The following is a 20,945-nucleotide window of genomic DNA, read 5'->3' on the forward strand; positions in this document are numbered from 1 at the left end:
TCATCAATGCCGACTTTTTCCCATAAATCTTTTCAATTTGAGCAAATCAGCATTTTCCGCCTCCCTGCTCCCCCCCACCCCCCCAAAAAGAAAAAAAAAAAAAAAAGGTTTAATCAGAAAATTCCAGACAGCCCCAGCTCTAGTCCTAGGCCCAGCTCCTCAAGGTATTTAGGCACATAAATAAATGGAAATATTGTGCCGAGATACCTTTGGGGAGGTAGGCCATAGTATCAGTGCTTCTTTCAGGCTTGATCCTGAATTCCTGGTGCACTCGAGCCTCAGAGCTTTTCATCTCTTGCTGTGGAGACAGCTGCGGAGATGCCCTGTCACTGGATTGATGTACCTGAAACGCTTTCTGGACACCTGGGGCCTATTTCTCTAGCTAAGCAGCCTTCATTTCATTCCCATGTTATCAGTAGGGTTGCAGCAGGGTCCTGCGGTCAGATACTAACCCCCTGTCATCGTGACTCACCTTGGGGAAATGATGTCTTGCTCTGTGCCTTGGTCTTCCCATCTGCAATGGGGAGGTAATGAAACTGGCCCATCTTGGTAAAGTGCTTTGGGATCTCCGGATGGAACATATATATGTGCTAAGTATTATTACTCATTATTAGTAGTAATTGGTATTTGTTATTATTATTGATACTGAACAGGCTTTTCCGGCCCTTAACAGGGGTTAATGCCTTTGGGCATATGAAAATTATGGCTGGATTTTTTATGACCAGGACATAGAATCATAGAGTTGGAAGGGACCTCAGGAGGTCATCTAGTCCAACGCCCTGCTCAAAGCAGGACTAACCTCAGCTAAATCATCCCAGCCAGGGTTTTGTCAAGCTGCAGCTTAAAAACCTCTAAGGATGGAGATTCCGCCACCTCCCTAGGTAACCTATTCCAGTGCTTCACCACCCTCCTAGACTTGTGAGCTGATTGTTACTGAGTATGTGCGGTAACTGTATTTCATGGGCCAACTGGTGTTAATCCGGGGCATCCCCCTGACTTCAGAGGCATTCGGAAGTCAGATGGGAGGAAAGTGGTGGTGGTACCAGACTGCAACCCCCCCTTCCTTAACCTCCACCCACAGGCCTAGGGGGTCTGGCTGTCTCTGCTAGCGTGATCAGCCGTGCATTTGTTCTGGGCGCTGACATTTAAATAGTCCTCATTAACTCTGCTGACTAGCACCCCGTGGAGCCGAGCGGCAGGAGATCACTGCTCTCAGAGCTGTCATTTCAAACCAGGCAACTTAGCGTTCCATCAAGGCACCCTGACGCACTCACCTCTGCAAGCCTGGGCTCCAGCCTGCTCCCAAGGAAAGACCCCAGCTGATCTCAGTAGAGCAGATCCAGCCCCCTGTAAGCCGGGAAACTGGCCAGCCTAGTACAGTGGAGAGACACTGCAGATTAGTACCCATGTCTTTTCTTACTTACACTACAAATCCTCAGTGCCGACTCCAGCTAATTCTTGCAGTGATGGTCTGTGGAGACCACCATGACAATGCAATTATGATGGACAGGAGGCTGGTGATTTCAGCAAGCATCTGAGGAAAACCCAGTATGATGTCAAAATCAAAGCAGTGTCAAGGCAAATTATGTTGCTTCTAGCATGAGTGTTCATTTATTAGTGGAGATGACGCTCCTCAGCCAGCAGAAATCTCTACCTGATAAAGACAGGTAGTTTCCAAGAGTATCCGAGCTTCCAATCAAACTTTCAGATGATACTGCTGCCACGTGCCAACAGCAGAGCGAGGCAGTGTTTTTGTAAAGAGACCGTGGATATTTGGGGGTTAGACTAGACAACCCTTGCAATCCTTCATTGTCTGTGGTTCTGTGCTCTGTCTGCGCTGTCTCTGACAAGCTGCCCATGCTGGCTAGACTCTAGCTTACACAGCTAAAAGAGGACACAATGGCACACACCCCGGCATGGGCTAGCAACATGAGATGTACTCACCTGTCTGATTCCAGTATAGACGTACTAGTGTCCGGACAAAAATCAAGGGTCTGATTCTCCTCTCACCCTGGTGTAAATCAGGAGTAACTCCATGGAAACCAGTGAAGTTACACAAGGACAGAGCTGGTGTAAGAGGAAGATTGGGCCACAAATATTTTGAACAAACGTCCTTACGTGTACAAGTTCTGCTCTACACACAGGTTTTGTACCAGTGTAACTATATGGCTGGGGGTGTGGGTTTCTTATCAAAATAATTGTGTCGGCAAAACCTCTAATGGGGAATTTGGCTGAAAGGTGCCATATACTGGTATAGCTGATTTCCTTTCCCATACAGAAGTTAGTTAAGCACCTTAATACTGATATAACAGCATCCATCCTTGGGGATCTGTAGTGCTTTAACTCCATGGAGAAAGTGAAAGCGGCACATCCTTTATAGGTAGGCAAGCTCTGACAAACGCCTCTGATTATTCAAAGGGAAATCATCTTAAACATCTCATAGACTTTTTGCTGTATCTAGTATTTTCCTTCCTGCACATTTCCCGCCTTCCAGATGGTTAGCTCCTCTCTCCAGAAAAATCCCAAGTCCCCAATAACTGTCAGGTCTGAACTGGGATGGTTGAAAATAAAGTAGTTTCACTTTTGTTTCTAGTCAGCTTTACTTTCTGGTTCTCTCTCATGTGCTAGCCAAATGTTGCAATATATGAGACGCAACATCATCGGGGGGATATTGACTTGGGTTTTGGGAGGGGAAGATCCCAGTTGGACTTTAAGTAAAAACCCCCCAGGATCATTTCCACTGGCGTTAGGTTTTGGACCAGCTTATTTTATCACATCTACATTTGGGGACTGATTTGGTTTGACTGCATACCTGTTGGCACCGAGTTTCACTGAAATATCAACACTTCCACAGGCACATGGAAGATGCATGAGGCAGCACTGCAGGGGCATTTCCCACACATGCTCAGCACACAGACTAGCTCTTTGAAGTAGAGACCATGTGTTCGTTACACATGTACTTGGTGCTTAGCACAGCAGGACACTTATTGGCACCTCCAAGCACTAGCATGATACAAGTAAATAATAATAACTGAAGCAGTCAGTATAACCCAACCTCCAGCATTCAGAAATCATGAGTCAGCCCTCAAAACTCACGAGATTTTAAAAATAATAAGAGCTGGGGTTGTTGGATTTGCCTTTGGATTTTCAGCCTTTAGGAGCCAGTCGCTCAGAACTTCTATTATTATTTATTTTATTGTTGCTTAATAAAATGCTCTGAGTATGGCTAGAGACCAGGACTTATTTTGCTCTTGGTAACTCTCTTCATTTGAATCACATTCTTCTTGGGCTACACTAACATAACATAAACTGGAATTTGGTCCACTGACACTTCGAGAGAAGATACTTGTAGAGCTATTGAAGGAAATGTATTGAGCTCAGCTATTCATGCATGTTGTCCATTTCGGGTTACATCTCAGCTCAGGTTCCAAGTCTCCCCGGAATATCAAGTGAGAGGGAGTTTGTATTTGGAATTGCAGTTTGGATCCATCTCAAGACCTGAATGAACAAACACTCTGGGAAAGTTTCACACCCATTTGAAGGAGTTGATCGTACTTTGATTGTAAGCTCTTTGGTGCAGGGACCACGCTGCTGCAATGCAGGTAATAAATAGTGCAGCTCTGCCAAAGCAAAGTGGAGGAAGCTGCTCGTGGGTTGCCATGGCACCCCCTCTTTTTGCTACATTGGCTAGATTCATCCCAGGTGTATGCAGCAGAGTGACACCTGGATTACCCCAGATCTGAAGTGGGCCTGGATCTTCCACACTGGTTTTCAACCTTTTTTCATTTACGGACCCCTAAAAAATTTCAAATGGAGGTGGGGACCCTTTGGAAATCTTAAACATAGTGGGTCCACAGACCACAGGTTGAAGCCACTGATCTAGCAGAACAGGATAGATAATAATACCTACTTCTGGTATTGCACTGTTTATCAGTAGATCTCAAAGCACTTCACAACCCTTAATATATTTATCTTTATAATACCCTTGGAAGGCAGGGCAGGACTGTATCCCCATTGTACAGATGGAGAACTGCGGCCCAGTGACTTACATAGAATCTCAGAGGAAGGCTGTGATAGAGCAAGGAATTGAAGCCAGGTCTGCGAAGTCCTAGATTAGTGACCTAGCCACTAGGATGTCCTTCCACTCATATACAGTGTTGTCTGAGAATATGAGCTATTTGTCTGTGCTGTGGGTATAACTGAGCCCGGGGTAACTCTGCTGGAACCAATGCAATTACATCAGGGTTGAACTGTGAGCTTTCTGGGGCAGGGACTGTGTCTTTACTATGGATTTGCACAGCACCTAGCATAATGGAGCTCTGGTCCTTGACAAAGCCCCGTGCGCTCCTGTATCCCAAATAATAATAATTTGATTTTATGTGAGCTGCAATGATTCCATACAGTAGGCTAGATTCATCCCTGGCTTAATCAGACACAGTGGAACTGAAGTCAGTGGACTGATCCCCTAGATAAATTTGGCCCAATATATCCACGCCTTGGCGACCATCAGGTCTTGATGGTGGGTATGTTGCCTTGTAGTTCTCAGTGGCACACGAAATCTCCTACATGTAGACAGCCGCATGCAGTATTGATCTCCAGGGTCTCTGCGTGTGTGGCTATATAGACACAGAAATGAAAGTGGTCAGACAGCTTTGAAACTTGAAGAACGCTAATTAGCCATTGAAAAGTGGATGACACAATAGCGGAATGACAGTAACGATCTGCTGCAGTTCCAGCTCCTGGGCAGTAGTGACTAAACGTGACAACGCTGGGGGGCGGGAATGAGCCTTGTTTTTACAGTTGAAAGCAAGGCTTGGGCCCAGCGTGGTGGAGGGGGAAAGGCAGTATGTTTGGCTGCAGAATGGACCAGGCTGTGAGTGAGAGAGCGAGAGAAAGCTCACGCTGGGAACAGCAACTCCCCATACGGAGGGGTCCCGGAACTGAAATTGGAAAGCTCGCCTGAGGCATCAGTGGCTCTAATGGGGGATTAGCAGGTAGGGCTCCTGGGTTCTACCGGCTCTGCCACTGACTCACTGTGTAACCTTAGGCAAATCACTGTCCTCATTATAAAGCAATGCTGCAATATTCTGTAGTGATGGTGCAGGAACACTAAGGTTAACCTCACTGTACCTTAGCTTGCCCATCTGCAAACGAGGTATAATATGGCACCTATTTAATAGGGAAATTGTGGAGCTTCATAAATGAATGTTTGTAGAGCACTTTAAGACCCTCCCGTGAATATAAGTGGATGAGCATTAACAGTACTTTTCTTTAGCTGAAAATAATACTTTACAAGAAGGGGCGAGTTTTGAATAATGTTGCCCTTTCACCAAGTGGGGGCCTTGCAGAGCAACTTCCTATTGGAAGAGAAACCAGGGACGTGGAGTCTGAGTGCATCATTGGTGTCACTTGGTTTTTTACACTACATACACCTGTGCTTGAGCAGAGGTGGTTGCAGATGGAAAAGACGGTGCATAACAGCACCATCTGGTGACTCCCACCATGACAGTGATTTCAAAGGATAGAACTGGAGTTTAAAATTTCTGGCTTGGGAACCAAGCCTGATTTTCTCTGTGTGTTTCTAGGCAGAGGCCTGTCTTTAAAGGGAAAGGCCCACTCTCAAAGAGGCATATTGGTTTAAGATCTAGTTTGCGGAAGTGTTTTTCTGCAGTGGGGCCTGGCCCGAGTTCTGCAGAAAAACAGGCTGCTTCTCATTTGCACACGCGTGGGCCATTGTTTGGTTTTGCACCTAGTGTGTGCTATGGAAAGTTGGCCAGATTCTGAACTCCGTTAAATCAGTGCAAAATCCAGCATAAACTCCATTGATTTACACTGGGTCAGGATGTTGATTTCAATGGATTTACACTGGTGTAACACAGAGCTGAATCTTGATTTAGATCACAGAGGCACATCTCCAGGGAGCTTCAGTCGTTCCTTACGTTCTACGCACGCCATGTGCTTGGAGACTGCAAACATAATTGAGTTCAGCGTCTTTCCAGGCTACTAGAGCTACTGTATTAGGATCCCATGTACAGTGTATTTACATACACGTAGCACACGGGCTGGAATTAAAAAGCAAACCTTGCATAGCAACCCTGTTACTCTTCTGAGCTGTGGAGAATGGTATTGCCACAGCTGCAGTGTCAGGGGAGTAATATTACCACATTTTCTACCAAAGCAAGGTTTCATCTTTGTTCTCCTCCTCCACTGTCTGCTAAGAGTGATGACAGGTAGTTGCTTGTGACAAAAGTGATTTGCAAAGGAAAAATGGGCTTGGTTTTTTTTGGTTTTTTTGGGGCGGGGGGGAGGGGGGAGTGGTTATTGTATTGCCCCTTTATTAGGTACTTTTAAAAGGCCTAATTTTTTTTCTTCTAAATTTGCTTGTTTGAATTTTTATCATTAGAAATTCAGATTTTCCTGTTTTCCCTGGAAGACTCTATGGGTGACAGGAGAACTAGGAGGATTGTGATATCAAAGACACCAAGCAAATGTGCTCATGCAGTGCCTAGCACAATGGGATCCTGGTCCATGAAATAATAAACCACAGTAATAATAAGCGAAACCTGATCAGTCAGAAGGGTGAAACTATTTTTACTTAGGGCTGTTTAAAACTCTTTATTTTCTCCTAGAGTATTTTTGCTTCATGCCTATTTAATGCTTGGGAAACACTAGGGGTGGGGATGGGGGAGAAGATAACTGTTACGCATTCAGCACCCTTACCAGTTAATTCAAGGCTGAGAAACCTCAGAGGCCACGTTCCTGCGACATGCGTTGAATCCTTCAGCAAAACCAGGGGAGACCACGTTTGACAGACTTGATATTTCTAAGGTGACAAACAAGCAGGAAATAAGAGGAGAAACAAATAACAAATGCCTCCAGGACTTCTCAAGGGCACAAGCCCCATGTTCCCCTTTCATCAAATCACCTTGCCGGAGCGCCGAGAGCCTGACTTACAAGCCGGCAGGGAATTCTGAGTGAAGGCTGCTCAGCAGATGTCAGCTGATCCTGGCTGTGGTGAGTGAAGTCAACCATGGCAGCCTTCGCCTTTCAGCTTTGACTCCCCGTCTCTTGCTTTTCCAGCTCCCCCCGACGTCCCTTCCATTGGGGATTTGTTTTTTCTCTTTGGCTTCTCATTAAGTCGCTGATTTCCAACACACACATCCTGGCGCCAGGACACAGTGTGGTGCAGTGAGGACATTTCTGAACAGCTACAGGTTTCTTGAGCTGGTGGAGTGGAAACGGCTCCTTGAAAGCCCTTGCAATCCATCCGGCCAAGCCCTCCTTGGAGACTCATTAGTCCAATTGGCAAGGACAGCTCCCCGTGTTCTCCCCGGGGGGCTGTAAGGGACCCCATGCGCCATCACTCAGAGCTGCAGCGTTGCAGCGCACTTAGGGAATGGAGAGCCCCTAATGTGTGGGTTCGCTGAGCATGTGAATCTAGGACCTGGCGGGGTTTTGGAAGCTTGCGAGCGCAGAGCGCTGATTCGAATGTGTCTGTTGTTTTTCAAAGCGGCCAGCGCAGTTAGTCCCCATTAGAGACTAAACCCCAGCAAGCGAGTCCCTGTCAAAGGTAGCTCTGGCAGAAGGCAGGGGAGGTTGCTGTCTTCAGCGGTGTTTGGAAAGCACCTGTCAGACAGTGGGTGCTGCTGCTGCAGTCTCGGTGCTACAAATCAAGAAAGAAGGAAGAGGCTCAGAGGAGAGAGTTCATGTCTCTGCTCTGCCAGAGATTTCTGGTGTAAACTTGTGCCGGTCTCTCTGTGCCTCCGGTCCCCATCTCGGGGGTCACAGCCCCGCCCTGACTCCCAGGGGTGTGTGCGGATTAATACATTAAGGCCTGTGAGGGGCTCAGACACCGCAGCAATGAGGGCCACAGAAGAACCTACAATTTTCCCTGGCCTTCTTGTGCGTACGTAGCTGCAGTTGTGTGTCTCCCAGTTGTTATAGATGAGCTGCATGCTCTGCGAGCCTTCGTCAGCAGGGGGCGCTCCGGCCAGGGAGCGAGACAGGCACCAGCCTATTCCCAGGGCTGGGCTTAGGTATCCTCTGAAGGGACGGGGTGATGTTCAGCATATGTGAAAGTCAGACGCTCATGTCACTAGCTAGAGCCAAGATGGCAGAGGCCAGCACTGGGTAGGGCAGCCTTGGACTCCCCCTTGCCACCAGCTCTCCCAGTGCCCCTCAATCCTGACTTCCAGTCCTGCCCACCCCCTGCCTCCCACTGCTTGGCCAGTGTACCTCAGTCTTGGCCTGCAGCCCACCCAGCTAATCCTGTGTGCGCTGTGCCCTCGGTGTACCCTGAGCCGTGTCCCAAGAGTGCCATGTGCTGGGGGCAGTTTCTGCCAGCGTGCTCCTCTCCCATCCTCCGCCTCGCGATCACTGTTCAATAGTCACAGCCCTGGCCCCCTTCGGCAGCTCCTGAGAGATGTGATTCCCTTTCAAATTAGCTGAACCGGGTCATCCACTTCATTAGCTTATTAATTTTCTCTTAACTAGATGTCTGGTGTGGCTTAGAGGCTGCTGGGAAAGAGCCGTAATTGGCTGGCTGTAACAGAGGGCTGTGGAATTAACACTCCCGTCTTGACTCAGGCTGGGACTGGCTTCCTAGGCTTGTATTTTCCTAGCAGCCTCTGGCTTCTGTTCCCACATCTATTCCTTTGCAAAGGCAGAACGCCTCCTCCCATGTCCTGGCCCCGGTTCTTGGCACCACCTCCAGGCGGGCTTCCTTTGTGTCGGTTGCTCAGGAAAGGAGCCTTTTAATCCCCTTCTATGCTGGGTTCTTCGTAGCCGTACACTGGCCGTGGAGTTAAGATAGCCACGCTGTACCGCGTCTGCTGGCCAAGGGCATTGGCTTTGGGATGAAAGTGCTGCCACCAGAGAGGCAAATGGGGCTGCTGCCTTTCCGGAGCCAGTGCCGCCCTCCTTTCTGGTCCCTCTTTCAGTATTTGTCTGGGATGAGCAGCGGAGGACCTGATATCAGGCCTGCTTCAAGTGTCTCGAATGCGTCGGTGATTGCAGCTGCAATCAAAGGCAGCCTTCAGGTGAGATCTGTGCTTGGAGGGAATGGCAGCGTGCCCACGTTATCTGGAGTGCTGTTTGTAACTCCCCTCCTGGCAGGCTTCCTCCATGCTAGAGTGTCCTGGCTAGGAGCAAGGACCAAGCCTTTGGAAATCAGATGAGCATCTTATCCCATGGGCTAGAGGTAATGGTCGGGACTGAGCCCCGTTCAGAGCGTGTCCTTTTGCTTCGTCGCATTGTCAGATCGGTCCGCGGCACCAGCCAGGACTGGCGGGAGGCTAACTCTCAGCCGCTTGATGTTTGCAAATGAGGCACTCCAGTTTTTCAAGAGGCATACTGGAGCAGGGGAGAAATGATGAGGAGAGAGACTTCAAACGCCAGCCAAATTGCCCTGGAAACCGTTTTCGGTGTTGCACTGCAGATTGCCAAACAGCAGTTGCCACGTACGGTGGTGGAGAAAGTCGTGCTGCCTGTTCCACTCGGTGAAGGGGCAGCTGACATGCTTCACGAGGCTCTGCTACCGGACAACTCAATGCTGTGCCATGATGACTCCTACCAGCCTCACTCACCTGTCATGCCCTGCCCTCTGCTTCACTCTGCCACTGAGTAAGATGGACACAAGGAACATGGCTCGAGCATGCTGTCTGCAAGGTTGGGGATCCACCAAGAGGATCTCCTCCGGGAGTTTCTCTTTAATACATCTGTGGGCTGGATTCATTCCTGGGGTGACTTCATCTAAGTCAGCGATCTATTTGGCTGATGCATCCAGTGGTATCCATGGGGCAGGCCAGGAACTCAGCGTCAAAGATCAGTTGCAGCTGGCTCTTCATAGCTGGAGTGAGGGCTCTGGCCTCGCAAATCCCAGGACGTCAAGGAGGAGAAGATTATATTCTTCTTGCACATCCAGGGCTCTTGTTTTTTCAGACAGGGCCGCTCCAAGCTGTATAACTCAGGCCAGGGCTACATTGCAGACGTATGCTGACATAGCTGTGTCAGTCAGGGAGCGTGAAGAGGTGTCACCCCTGTGTGAGCAGGAACCTCAAGTGTGGGTGCAGCTATACTGGCAATACTGGGCTTTAACCAGCCTAGCTTATTTCACTGGGGGCAGCGCTGAACTGAGTTGTGCTGACAAAAGCGCTCCTAGTATAGACGTGGCCTCAGGTGCTGGCTGGGGTCATTGGTGCTGAAGGGAGAATGAGGGTTCCACAGTAAGCAGCAGGCGCTTGGATGGGTGCAAAGTTCGAGCTTACAGGGACACAGCCGAGTACTCCAGGCCCAGAACTGAGGTCCTGCAATAAAGAAGATGCAGTTAAACTGGCTTCTTCTTCTTTCTTTTTTTTTTTTTTTTTTTGAGATGTGAGCATGCCCTGCCATTGCACCAGAGCAAGACCTGGAAACCGACTAGTGACACTTATGAAATTGACTGGCCTGTGCCTTGCCCCGAGCTGCGTGAAATGCGCAGAGCAGCCAGTCGGCAGGCGCGGTGAAAAGAAAAGGAGAGATCAAAGTGACTTTCAGCTGCAACAGCCTCCTGGCACTCGTCGTAATCAGGACTGGGAACTTGTGTGATTTTTAATCTGCAGTCTCCCTTTGAAACTAGATTTGGTCTGATGGTTTGGCACGGTGATTCCCTGACCATTTTTCTCTCTGGAAATCAGAGGGTTGAAACACGGTTGATATCTTGGGAGCTCAAGGAACTCGGCCATTGTCTTCAAGATGGCGGAAGCAGGCGTCATGCAGCAGATTAATGAGGTGCCTGCCTGTGCTCAAGGGGCGTGTGATGGAAGCTGTGAATGGGGAGAAAAGTTTCCATACCGCCTGGATGTGGAATGAATGCAGTTATGGTGCGAGAGGAAGCACTGATGTGCTCCACATGTGGGGGCAAGCCTCCTGCTGCTGTGGATGGGCTCCAGATGTGTGTGCGGGGGGGGGGGGGGGGGATGAGCCTCCTCAGCACATTCTCTGTATTCTGCATGTGTTCCTGCTGCAAGGAGAAATCTGCGTTGTACCCTGCTGGCATGTGTGAAGGTGAAAGTCCCCTCCCTGCTCCTACTGCAGAGCATCTGAGCTAGCTCCTGACCCCGCTTGGGAGCAGGGCAAAGTTCAAACCTGAGCTGATCCCCGTTGGGGGCTGGTTGATTGTGGGGGGAGTAGGGACGGACAGCCCTAGTAGCAAGAGCAGCATGCTGACCTTGAGCCTGCCAGAGCAGAGGGCCGGCCCTACCTGACGAGGAGGAAGATCCCAGGTGCACGGGCCAGCTTTGGGATCTCGATGAGCATAGGGAAAGGTCTGCCAGCATGTCTCATGAAAGTCTCCCATCCAGTGGTGCTCCCCTTTATAATCTCTCACGCACCCACAGCCTAGGGCCCAGCTGTCAGGAGACAGCAGTCACTCTTCAGTCCATAAAGAAGGAGCCTGGCATCCTGGCGGCACCCGTCAAAGGGGCGTACCAGGAATCCCAGCCAGAGAGGTTAGGGAAGGCAGGGGGCCGCTCCTCCCCTGTGCAGCTGCCAGCTGTGTCTGATGGCTGTCGCGGTGCTAGATGGTGGCACTCGGAACCAGCTGCGTGCTGGCAGGACTGATCCTGGTGGAGTTGGAGTCAGACTGGACTCTGGACAATGAAGGGTAGTAGTTCTGGAAGGCAAAGGAGGGGCCGTCCATGTGCCAGACCAGGTTGGAAGCTGGAGGAAGTACTTGCCTGTAACAGGATATATCGTAAAATCCCAGAAGATGAGGGTTGGCAGGGACCTCAGGAGGTATCTAGTCCCACCCCCTGCTCAAAGCGGGGCCAACCCCAACTAAACCATCCTAGCCAAGGCTTTGTCAAGCCAACCTTAAAAGCCTCTAAGGATGGAGATTCCACCACCTCCCTAGGTAACCCAATCCAGTGCTTCACCACCCTCCTAGGGAAAAAGCTTTTCCTAATATCCAACCTAGACCTCCCCCACTGCAACTTGAGACCATTGCTCCTAGTCTGTCATCTGCCACCACCGAGAACAGCCTAGCTCCATCCTCCCTGGAACCCCCTTTCAGGTAGTTGAAGGCTGCTATCAAATACCCCCTCATTCTTCTCTTCTGCGAGTAAGCAAGCCTAGTTCCCTCAGCCTCTCCTCGTAAGTCCTGTGCTCCAGCCCCCTAATCATTTTCGTTGCCCTCTGCTGGAATTTCTCCAATTTGTCCACATCCTTTTTGTAGTGGGGGGCCCAAAACTGGACACAGTACTCCAAATGTGGCCTCACCAATGCCGAATAGAGGGGAATAATCACTTCCCGCGATCTGCTGACAATGCTCCTACTAATGCAGCCCAACATGCCGTTATCCTGCTTGGCAACCAGGGCACACTGCTGACTTATATCCAGCTTCTTGTCCACTGTAACCCCCAGGTCCTTTTCTGCAGAACTGCTGCCTAGCCAGTCGGTCCCCAGTCTGTAGCTGTGCATGGGATTCTTCCATCCTGAGTACAGGACTCTGTACTTGTCCTTGTTGAACCTCATCAGATTTCTTTTGGCCCAATCCTCCAATTTGTCTAGGTCACTCTGTATCCTATCTCTATCCTCCAGTGCATCTACCACTCCCTCCAGCTTAGTGTCATCTGCAAACTTGCTGAGGGTGCAATCTACCCCATCCTCCATTAATGAGGATGTTGAACAAAACCAGCCCCAGCACTGACCCCTGGGACACTCCACCTTTTACCAGCTGCCAGCTAGACATCGAGCAGTATACTGGACCTGTAAGAGTAACGGGCCATATCGAGCAGTATCCTGGTGCTATAAGAGTAATGGGCCAGAAGACCCCATTCCAGGGCATGGGAGTGTACACAGGCCCAGGAAATGGCCTGGTAGCAGAAGAGTGGAAGTGGTCCCAAGGAATTAGGAGTTGGATGGGGGGAACCCCAGAACATTGTTCCTTTAAGGGCCCAGGACCAGTGTAGAGTGGGATGGAGCTCCCGTCTCTTCCAGCCAATCAGCAGGCGCTCTCTGGAGGAGGGCACTATATAGACTGCTGTATCCCTAGCCCAGGGGACACACAGAACTGAAGGAGGAGAAGGCCAGGGCAAGAGGGCTGAGCTCCAGCCAGAAAGGGCTGGGACGGGCAGCTGTGGGGACATCCTAGGACACAGGCAAAGCTGGGTGTGTGGCAGAAGAAACAGAGCTGTGTATGAACTGTTGTCTTACTGCTGCTGGACTTTATTTTGGGGATTCTCTGGGGATTGTTTGAACCTTTTCTGTTATTAAACCCGCCCCAGATGGCTGTGCCGCTAACCCCAAGAGTGTGGGCAGTACGTAAGGGGCCCAAAGGAGGGGGCTAACGGGCAGGGGGGGGCTGCAGAGTGACCCCTGACCAAAAGGAGGTGCTCAGAAAGCAACCACCCCGGTACGCCACCTATGGACATTTCCTAGGCAGTCTCAACTCCTCCCAGACGTGCACGTTCTCGCTGGAACGCCAGCGTCTGGGGCTGCCTAGGTAGAGAGGGGAGATCGCGGACTAGAGCTGGAGTGGCCTCCTGGCTTTCTCCTCTCCGCCGTCTGCCTGCGGGGTCCATCCAGGGAGCTGTCAGGTGTGCACGGCTGAGTTGTGGGTGTGCACCCCTGTGCAGGGGGGAAGGAGCCTGTGTGGGCCCTCAGAGGCCTCTCTGTAGGCATCCAGTTCAGACCTGCGCCCCATCAGTAACCCGCAGCGGATGCTTCAGAGGAAGATGTGAGATAATCTGCCCCCCCCCACACACACATGCACCCTGGTCACCCACTAGTCAGAGACTGGTGTACGCCCTACCCTTGGTTCTGCCCTTGTCTCTGGTGATGATGCATAACCTAGCCCTGCAGACCACGGGGTGTCCAATCTGCAGGAAAAGCCAGGGTCAAGGGGAGATTTTTAGAGGCACAGAGAGGAATTAGGTGCCTAATTCTCAATGGCACCCGGTGCCAAACAGCTCTCTGGGCCTTTGAAAACCTGCCCCAGGTTGCAGCATCTTGCTGGCAGGGATTTGACACCGGCTGCTGCATTCAGGCAAGGAGGAAATTCCACCAGCTAGCGTGTGGAGAATCAGCATGAGCCTGAAGTGGTGACGCTTCCCATGGAGGCTTCTTAGCTGGAGGGGAGGCGATCGCTGCTCTGAGAAGCACATGTTGCTTTCCTGCTACCTGGTATAGACAGGGCCAGTGGCATTCCGTGGGTCTTCAGCGCCCAGGGGCCCATACTTTCATTCGCGCTCTCTCCCCTCTCTCCCTTTGGTGGCAGCAGTGCCCCGCGGCCCATTTCCCAGTTCTGCGGGCACGTTTCCCACTCGCCCCCACTTCCTCCCGCTTTGGGGGCGGCTCCTCCTCCGAGGGTCCGGCCCCACCCTCCCCCCTCGGTATGCCACTGGACAGGGCACTGCTGGCTGGGATTGTCTTTGTCACTAGCAAGGCACTGCTGGGTGGAAGCTCACACTGCCCGAGTCCCAGGTGACACTGGCAGGACGGGGCATGGAGAAGCTCAGATTGCAAGTGGCCCCAATTGCCAGGACACTGGAAGTTTGCTCTGCTCTAGTGAGCAATGGATTGGGTGCTGCCGCGAAGAATACGATCAACCCTCTGAAAAACGGTGGCAGGAGGGAAGCTCTGACAATGGTAAACTAGCCTGCATGCACTTGAGAGGACAAACCGCGAGGACGGGAGGCCGGCACGTCGGACTGCCAGGGCTGTTCATCTGTTAAAGCCATTGTGTTTGAAAGGAGGAGAAAAATGTGTACTGATGTGAAATATCGCCACTGAAAGCAAAAGCTGGTTGAAATGTTTCTTGTCAAAACATTTTGGGGGAGGAGGGGACAAAAACTGCTTGGGTTTTTTTAGTAAAATCTAAATGTTCAAGGAAGCTTTTAGTTTCCATTGAAATTTTTGGGTACTTTCAACCAAAATATGTTCCCTTTTGTGAGGATTTCCCCCCTTTTTTCCTTCCTCTCCCCACCCCCTTTTCCAGTGGAAAAAAGAGAGCGAAAGGAGGAGGAGAAACAAAAACTGGGAAATGTTCAGTTTTCATTTTGTTGAAAAAACCACATATATCGCATAAAGCAAAGAATGTTCATTTAGTTGCAAATTTGTTCTGGGAAATAGATTGTGGTTTTTCAACCAGCTCTATGTGTCAGCCAGGAGCGTGCGTCTCTTTCACCCTGTTCCCTGGGTCAATTGAGGCAGATCTTCCTTCCACCCCCTAACATGCCCTTTCCAAGGAGTGCCGGGGATCAAACTGGCAGCCCTGCTTGTAGTAGCCACGTCTGTTCTTTCTTCCAGTCATGTCTCTTATCTTTCTCCCAGGATGATCTTTGCTACTGCAATCAGCCCGTCTCATACAGGCTCAAAGATACGTACTTCGCTCTGGGAAAAGGCACAAAGGGAAAGGCACCGAGCTGCTTTTCAAGGAGAATTCACTCCTCTCCAGACAGCTCAGGAACCCGTCTTGTTTCTCTTTCCTTTAGCTTGTATTTAAACGTGGCTAGGGTGGTTTCTGGGAGGGGAGCAGAATCTGATGAAGATGTGCCAGAGACCCTACACACCAATACCTGCTCATGCATGCCTTAAAGATTTGGGGAGGGGGTGCCCAGCCCTTGAGAACCAGAGCTAGGGAAGACCCTGACCAGTAACGTTCCTGACCTGTCAGCCCCACAGAATGATATACCAGTGCCAGAGGGGGCTCTTCCTGCTAAGATCCCTGAGACACCAGCCCCCAGGAAACCAACTCAGGGCTAGTCTCTCCCCTACCGAACACACCAGCCCAAGCTGCTCCTTTGCATGACAGACCCATGCAATAATTTGCTAGCCCTGCTTTTTCATGCAAGCTGTGGCTGTAGTTGCCAGGGGGATGCCAGTGGGAGGGAAGGGAATCTCTGTGATCACAAAGGGGAGGGAGGTGACCCCCAGATAATCTCTCAGCTGCAGATGTGGTCCGTGCTAGGAGAAAACTAAGAGGCCCTGCCCTGGAGAGACCTTGGGGCCTTTCAGGCCACACACCCTCTAGCATGTTCTCTGGCGTTCCCTTCACTCCCCGTCTTGTCCCGGCTGCACCTGGAGCATTCTCCTTGCTGGCCATTGTGGTGAGATCTGCATCACTACATTCCCTGCACGCTCTCCGGAGACCCCTGCACCTGTCTGCATGGGGACAGAAAGACATCGGAGCCCAGCCCTGGGCTGCTGTTCCGAGAGGAGAATTTTTGCCTCTTAACCAGGTTAAATCTCCTCCTAAACAACGTCAGGTCCCTTCGGTCAGTTTCTCTGCCAAGGATACAGCGGTCTGCCTCGAAAAGGGAGAGGGAAGCGGAGTGTGAAAGAGAGCCAGTGTGTTCCAACTCCAGCGGTGGGGAATTTGCCGTCTCTCCACCATAATTAAATATTGTTTGCGTTGCTTATTGACAGAGCGCTAAGCTGCACTCTGTTTTAATTTGTTCTTTGATAGCTGCCTTTTGCTGCTAATTGATTTTCAGGGTGGGTTGGTTTTGTTTTTTTATTATTTTTTGTCTGATTTAATACCTGCTGTGCCACTGAAAGCAAAGAGGCAAGGTGACACGGAGCCGAGGAGCAAGCCAGGAACTGGCTTGTCCTCGCCCACAGCCTGCTCTCCTCATCATCTCCACCTGCACGAGCTGATACGCAAAGCTCCCAGCTCGTCTCTGGGAAACAGGAGAGGCTGGAGGGATCTGATAGCTGCTCATGTCTCAGCCTTTTCCAGCGCTGGCTGCTGCTGGCATAGATGGAGAGGAGCTGGCTTGAGGGAGCTCCCAGTTACTCCTAGCAGGGGGCACTGTGGGGAATGCTGCAGCAGCGCCACCGTGGGGGGAGCGCCCAGCTGTCCCAGCCCTGACTTCTTCCAGTAGGAGGCGCTGCAGGAATGGGACAAGAGCTGAGTCCCTGTGGAAAATGATACTGCTTCACTGTGTACAGGAAGCTCATTTCTGGCATTCCTCAGATGCCAGTGATCATGGTACCATAAAGTGTTACGATGTTACTCGTGCCTTTCATCTCCCAGGAGCCCGAGGCTCTGTGTGTGCAGCCTGACTGAAATCCAGCCGCTCCTGGGCTGAGAGGTGGTAGATAGGGAAACAGACCTCACAGAGCACAACGGCTGGGGGGAGCCGAAGGGGAAATAACATCCAAGACTGGCAGGCAAACTCCCTTCTCTTACGAAAAGTGCGGTGGGAGTAATGTCCGCACAGAGCAGAGAGAAGCCGTGGGTCCGATTTTTTTCAGCAGAGCTGAGTAGCTACGACCCTGGCCATTGTGTGTGCCCCACACCTGGAAAATCAGCCTCTGTGGTCACTAGGGTCTGACCCAAAAAAGAGACACGCTCTTGGCATGAATCTCCTGGAGCCTAACATCCCACTCGGAGCTGAACCTGGGCTTCCATGGCTTCAATTAGCCTTTTCTACTGAGCGCACAGGGTTTCTTTCTAAGCCCCCAGCCTCCAGTGCCCTCTCCAGGGCTCTTTGGGTCTGTGCCTGCTGATGTGATTAGAAGGAGGGCAGTGAGGGGTTAAATGTAATCACTCAGACTGGCTGGTAGCCACACCATGCGCCAGTCTTGACAGGTGGTAGGGCTAGCGAGCCAGCCCAGGGTTACAGTTGCGCCATTCCATGCCAACCCCCCATTCTGGCGGGCACTGGTGCCTTCCTCTGCCCCACACAGATAGGATTAACTGGCATGGCACTGTGCTGACACGTGGCATGGGTCTGGCCACTGGGCAGCTGTGGGATCTCCCTGCACATGGGCTGCCCTTGGCTAAGCGATACCCCCGCTCGCTCTGCCTCTCTCGTGTTGACAAACGGTGTTCTCTTCCCTCCCCAGGACGATCCAGAGGGAGAAGAAATTGAAAGGGAGAAGACCAACTCTTTGAAGCTGGAGTTCACTGAAGATGTGAACTTCAAAACCAAGGTTAACTACTCGTATGCCGCCGTGCAGATCCCTACGGATATCTACAAAGGCTGTGAGTGCCACGCTCTCCTCCATTTCTAGGGACAGTTACAATCACCTAGGCTGACCCTCTGCATAAAACCGGTCAGAGAGCTCCCCCCTGTAATTCCATATCAAGCCAATAACTCCTGATTTATCCAGAGCATGTCTTTCAGAGAGAGCCGCCCAACCTGCATGTACAGATCTCGAGGGAGGGAAGGAAGGAAGGGAGATGCTGCTGCAATACCCACGCTCATGTGTTCGCTTTCTGTCTCTGTTATTGTCTTTGTGCAACTCATGGTTTAAGAAAAATAATGCAGAGCCTGTAACTACAGGAGTTTGGGGGTGTGACGGGCTGACGTAAATGCAGCTGGGTTACTCCCTGGCACAAACGTCCCATCAGTGCAGTTTGATGGCATGGCCCACGGAAGACATCTTGCACCTGCAAAGCCGCCGGTGGGAGAGAACTCCCTCCCCCCCCCCGGTTCAAGGGAGCCAGAATTACAGTAGAAAAGGATCTGAACCCAAGGACTCCCCAATGTAGGGGAGGTCCCATCTGCCTCTTGCCATCACGGGCCCAGGCATAGCTTTCGACGATTAGTGGCACTGCACCAAAACCACCCAGTCACTTTGTCCTGGGGTTCTGTCACTTCCACCACTCTTTGATGGGAGAATTGGCCCTTGGTGTCTTCTGCCTCCCTCCTTAAAGCCGCCCTCCCGCTTGGAGTGCTTCCCCCACGCTGACGCTGGCCAGGCAGTTCCCTTCCATGCGGAATGGTTGGTAAATAGCTGCCGAGTCGCCACTCGCAATTGTGCAGGCAGTTTCTGCTGGACCATACTGAGAATGCCTGGTGACTCGGACGAGGCAGTGGGGCTGTGTGTGCCCATGCCAGCCTTCCCTGCCACAGTGTCACTGCCGCTGCTCTGAAGCTGCTCTCCCCTGGTCTCCCTCTCGCCGGCAAACGACAGCCCTGGCCAGTGTCGGGTTTGTGAGCTGGGCGCCAAAGAACAACTCGATCTAGTAAGAGGGGGACCAAGCGCCAGCGATTGATGTGCCTGTGTCTCACGGAGCTTGCTGCAACTGAGAGACACTGGCTCACTTCCTGAGGGGGCTGGGGAATAGGATAGGGTGGTGGCCAAGGGTGGGATGGGGCGGCCCAGCAGCCCCCCGTCTCTCCTGTCTCAGTGTCGCTGGATGCTGAATTGCAAAGAGAAGGAGGTGGCGAAAGGAGCCATGATTCATTCTCTGCCATGGGACCGACCAGCCTGGCTTCACACACTGGGAAAGGGAACATGTCGCCCCATTTCCCCCTGCCACTTGGTCCTCCAGGGCTCTCCGTCCGCCTTAGTGGGTGCTACTGTGCCGTCGGATGCTTGGTGGATGGGAGGGACCAACTTCCTCCGCACCATTAGATACTGGCCACTGCGAGAAGCCATGCAGTGGAGGAGATGGACCAGTGGTGGAGGCTGGCCTGGCGCCTTGTCATGAGTGGTTAGAAGTGGGGAGATCTCACACGTGCTGTGCCTGGGCTTCGCCATCCCCTGGTGAAGCCTGATGAGGGTGGGAAAAGCGCTGGGGGCAGCGCGGGTGTGTGTGCAGAAATCCCAGTCACACTAAGACACCCAGCGCCGTCACTGCCTGGCTCTCACCAGTGAGACGAAGTCCTCGCCCTCTTACCTTCCTGTTGAAGCTGTCTAACACACTGCCAGCGAGCTCACCGTCCGGGGCTGGTGGGGAATGAGCCCTGGGTGTTTTCCAAACCTCTCAGCACGGCTGCCTGTCCAGAGCCCAGTTAGCGCTCGGTCCCTGCGTGGCTTGTGGTTGCACAGAAACCCTCCTTCTTTCTCATCAGCTTCCCAAGCCAGCGCCACTAATAGAGAGAGTTTAGCTGTATGTCACCTCCCAGGCATCGTCTCTCTGCCCTCAGGAGGGGCAGGTGGGAGGGGAGGAGAGCCCTGTTTTTAAGGCCAGTGCCCTGTCCCATAACTAATCCCTTGGTGGTGGAGGTAGCACCTTCCCCGTCCTTAGCCTCATGGGCCAGAGCCCCTCATGGTATTTACCAGAAGGGTCCCTTGCTCCTCAGTAACTCCCAGAGGATGATCCACTCCCACCCCTTCCCCCTGACCCAGGCTCTGCCTATTGGCACCAAGGCTGAGGCTGGGGTTGCCAACGTGCTGTCCACACACACAGCGAATCAGGATGCCTTCCCAGCTCATTAAAGGCAGATCTAGAGATAGGGTGGACATCCCCCCTTCAAATCATAAGCCAACCATTAAGTGATGGGAGTTGGGAAGACCCCTCCCCTGCGGGCAGGACATCCAGTTATCCAGTGTGGGTCTCTTGTGCTTTCCTCCGAAGCATCTGACCAAGTCACCAGATTTAGCAGGTTCGTTGGTCTGAACAGGTACCATGGTCTCCCGTGACAGAGACAGACAGAGACCAAGTCAGCGGGAGCTAATGGGTCTGAATGTAGTGATTCAAAGAGAAGGTGAGGACACGCTGCAGAGGAAGTTGTGGTGTCCCAATCACCTGAGATGTTTGAGGCCAGATTTGACACCCGTTGGGGTGTGCGATGTGGGGGGGGAGATTGGCATCTTCATCCAGGAGACAGGTTGGCGTTCTGCACAGCGGCTAAGCAGATTCAGAGGAACAGCATGGTTTGCGAACGGGTGCCGGTCCCTGACATGATCCAGAACGGCACTGCTCTGAACCAGCTAGAGCGAGGGACGATCCTTGCAGGACAGCCGGCCACAGTCAGCAAATACGAGCAGCACCCAGGGGTGGTTAGATTCACCAGTGGCCCAGGAGACATTGACACCACGCCCATACACCCGGGGTAGAGTTGGAGAACTGTCAAATAGCAAAGGGATGAGTATGAATTCCCATAGACTGTCCCACTGCAGGTCTTGGGGCTGGAGGGCCTGGGAGGAGAGTCTCCTGCATTGTGAGTGAGAAGGAGAGAGGGGTCGGTCCTCCCTAGCTGCCCGGATTGGCTTGGAGAAAATGAAAT

The 20,945-nt window shown here is 51.7% G+C and overlaps 1 protein-coding gene across 1 annotated transcript in view; it reads left to right on the top strand.

The window, feature by feature from the left end:
• CACNA2D2 (calcium voltage-gated channel auxiliary subunit alpha2delta 2) overlaps positions 1–20,945 on the top strand; it is a 467,666-nt gene that overhangs the window by 345,642 nt on the left and 101,079 nt on the right. The window contains exon 6 of the mRNA XM_067561187.1: positions 17,830–17,968. Coding sequence (XP_067417288.1) covers positions 17,830–17,968 — 139 coding nt within the window. The remainder of the gene's footprint in view (positions 1–17,829; positions 17,969–20,945) is intronic.

This window comes from Emydura macquarii, unplaced genomic scaffold (assembly GCF_026122565.2).
Source record: "Emydura macquarii macquarii isolate MOO-44397 ecotype Brisbane River unplaced genomic scaffold, CSIRO-AGI_Emac_v2 contig_2369, whole genome shotgun sequence".
NCBI classification, from domain to species: Eukaryota; Metazoa; Chordata; order Testudines; family Chelidae; genus Emydura; species Emydura macquarii.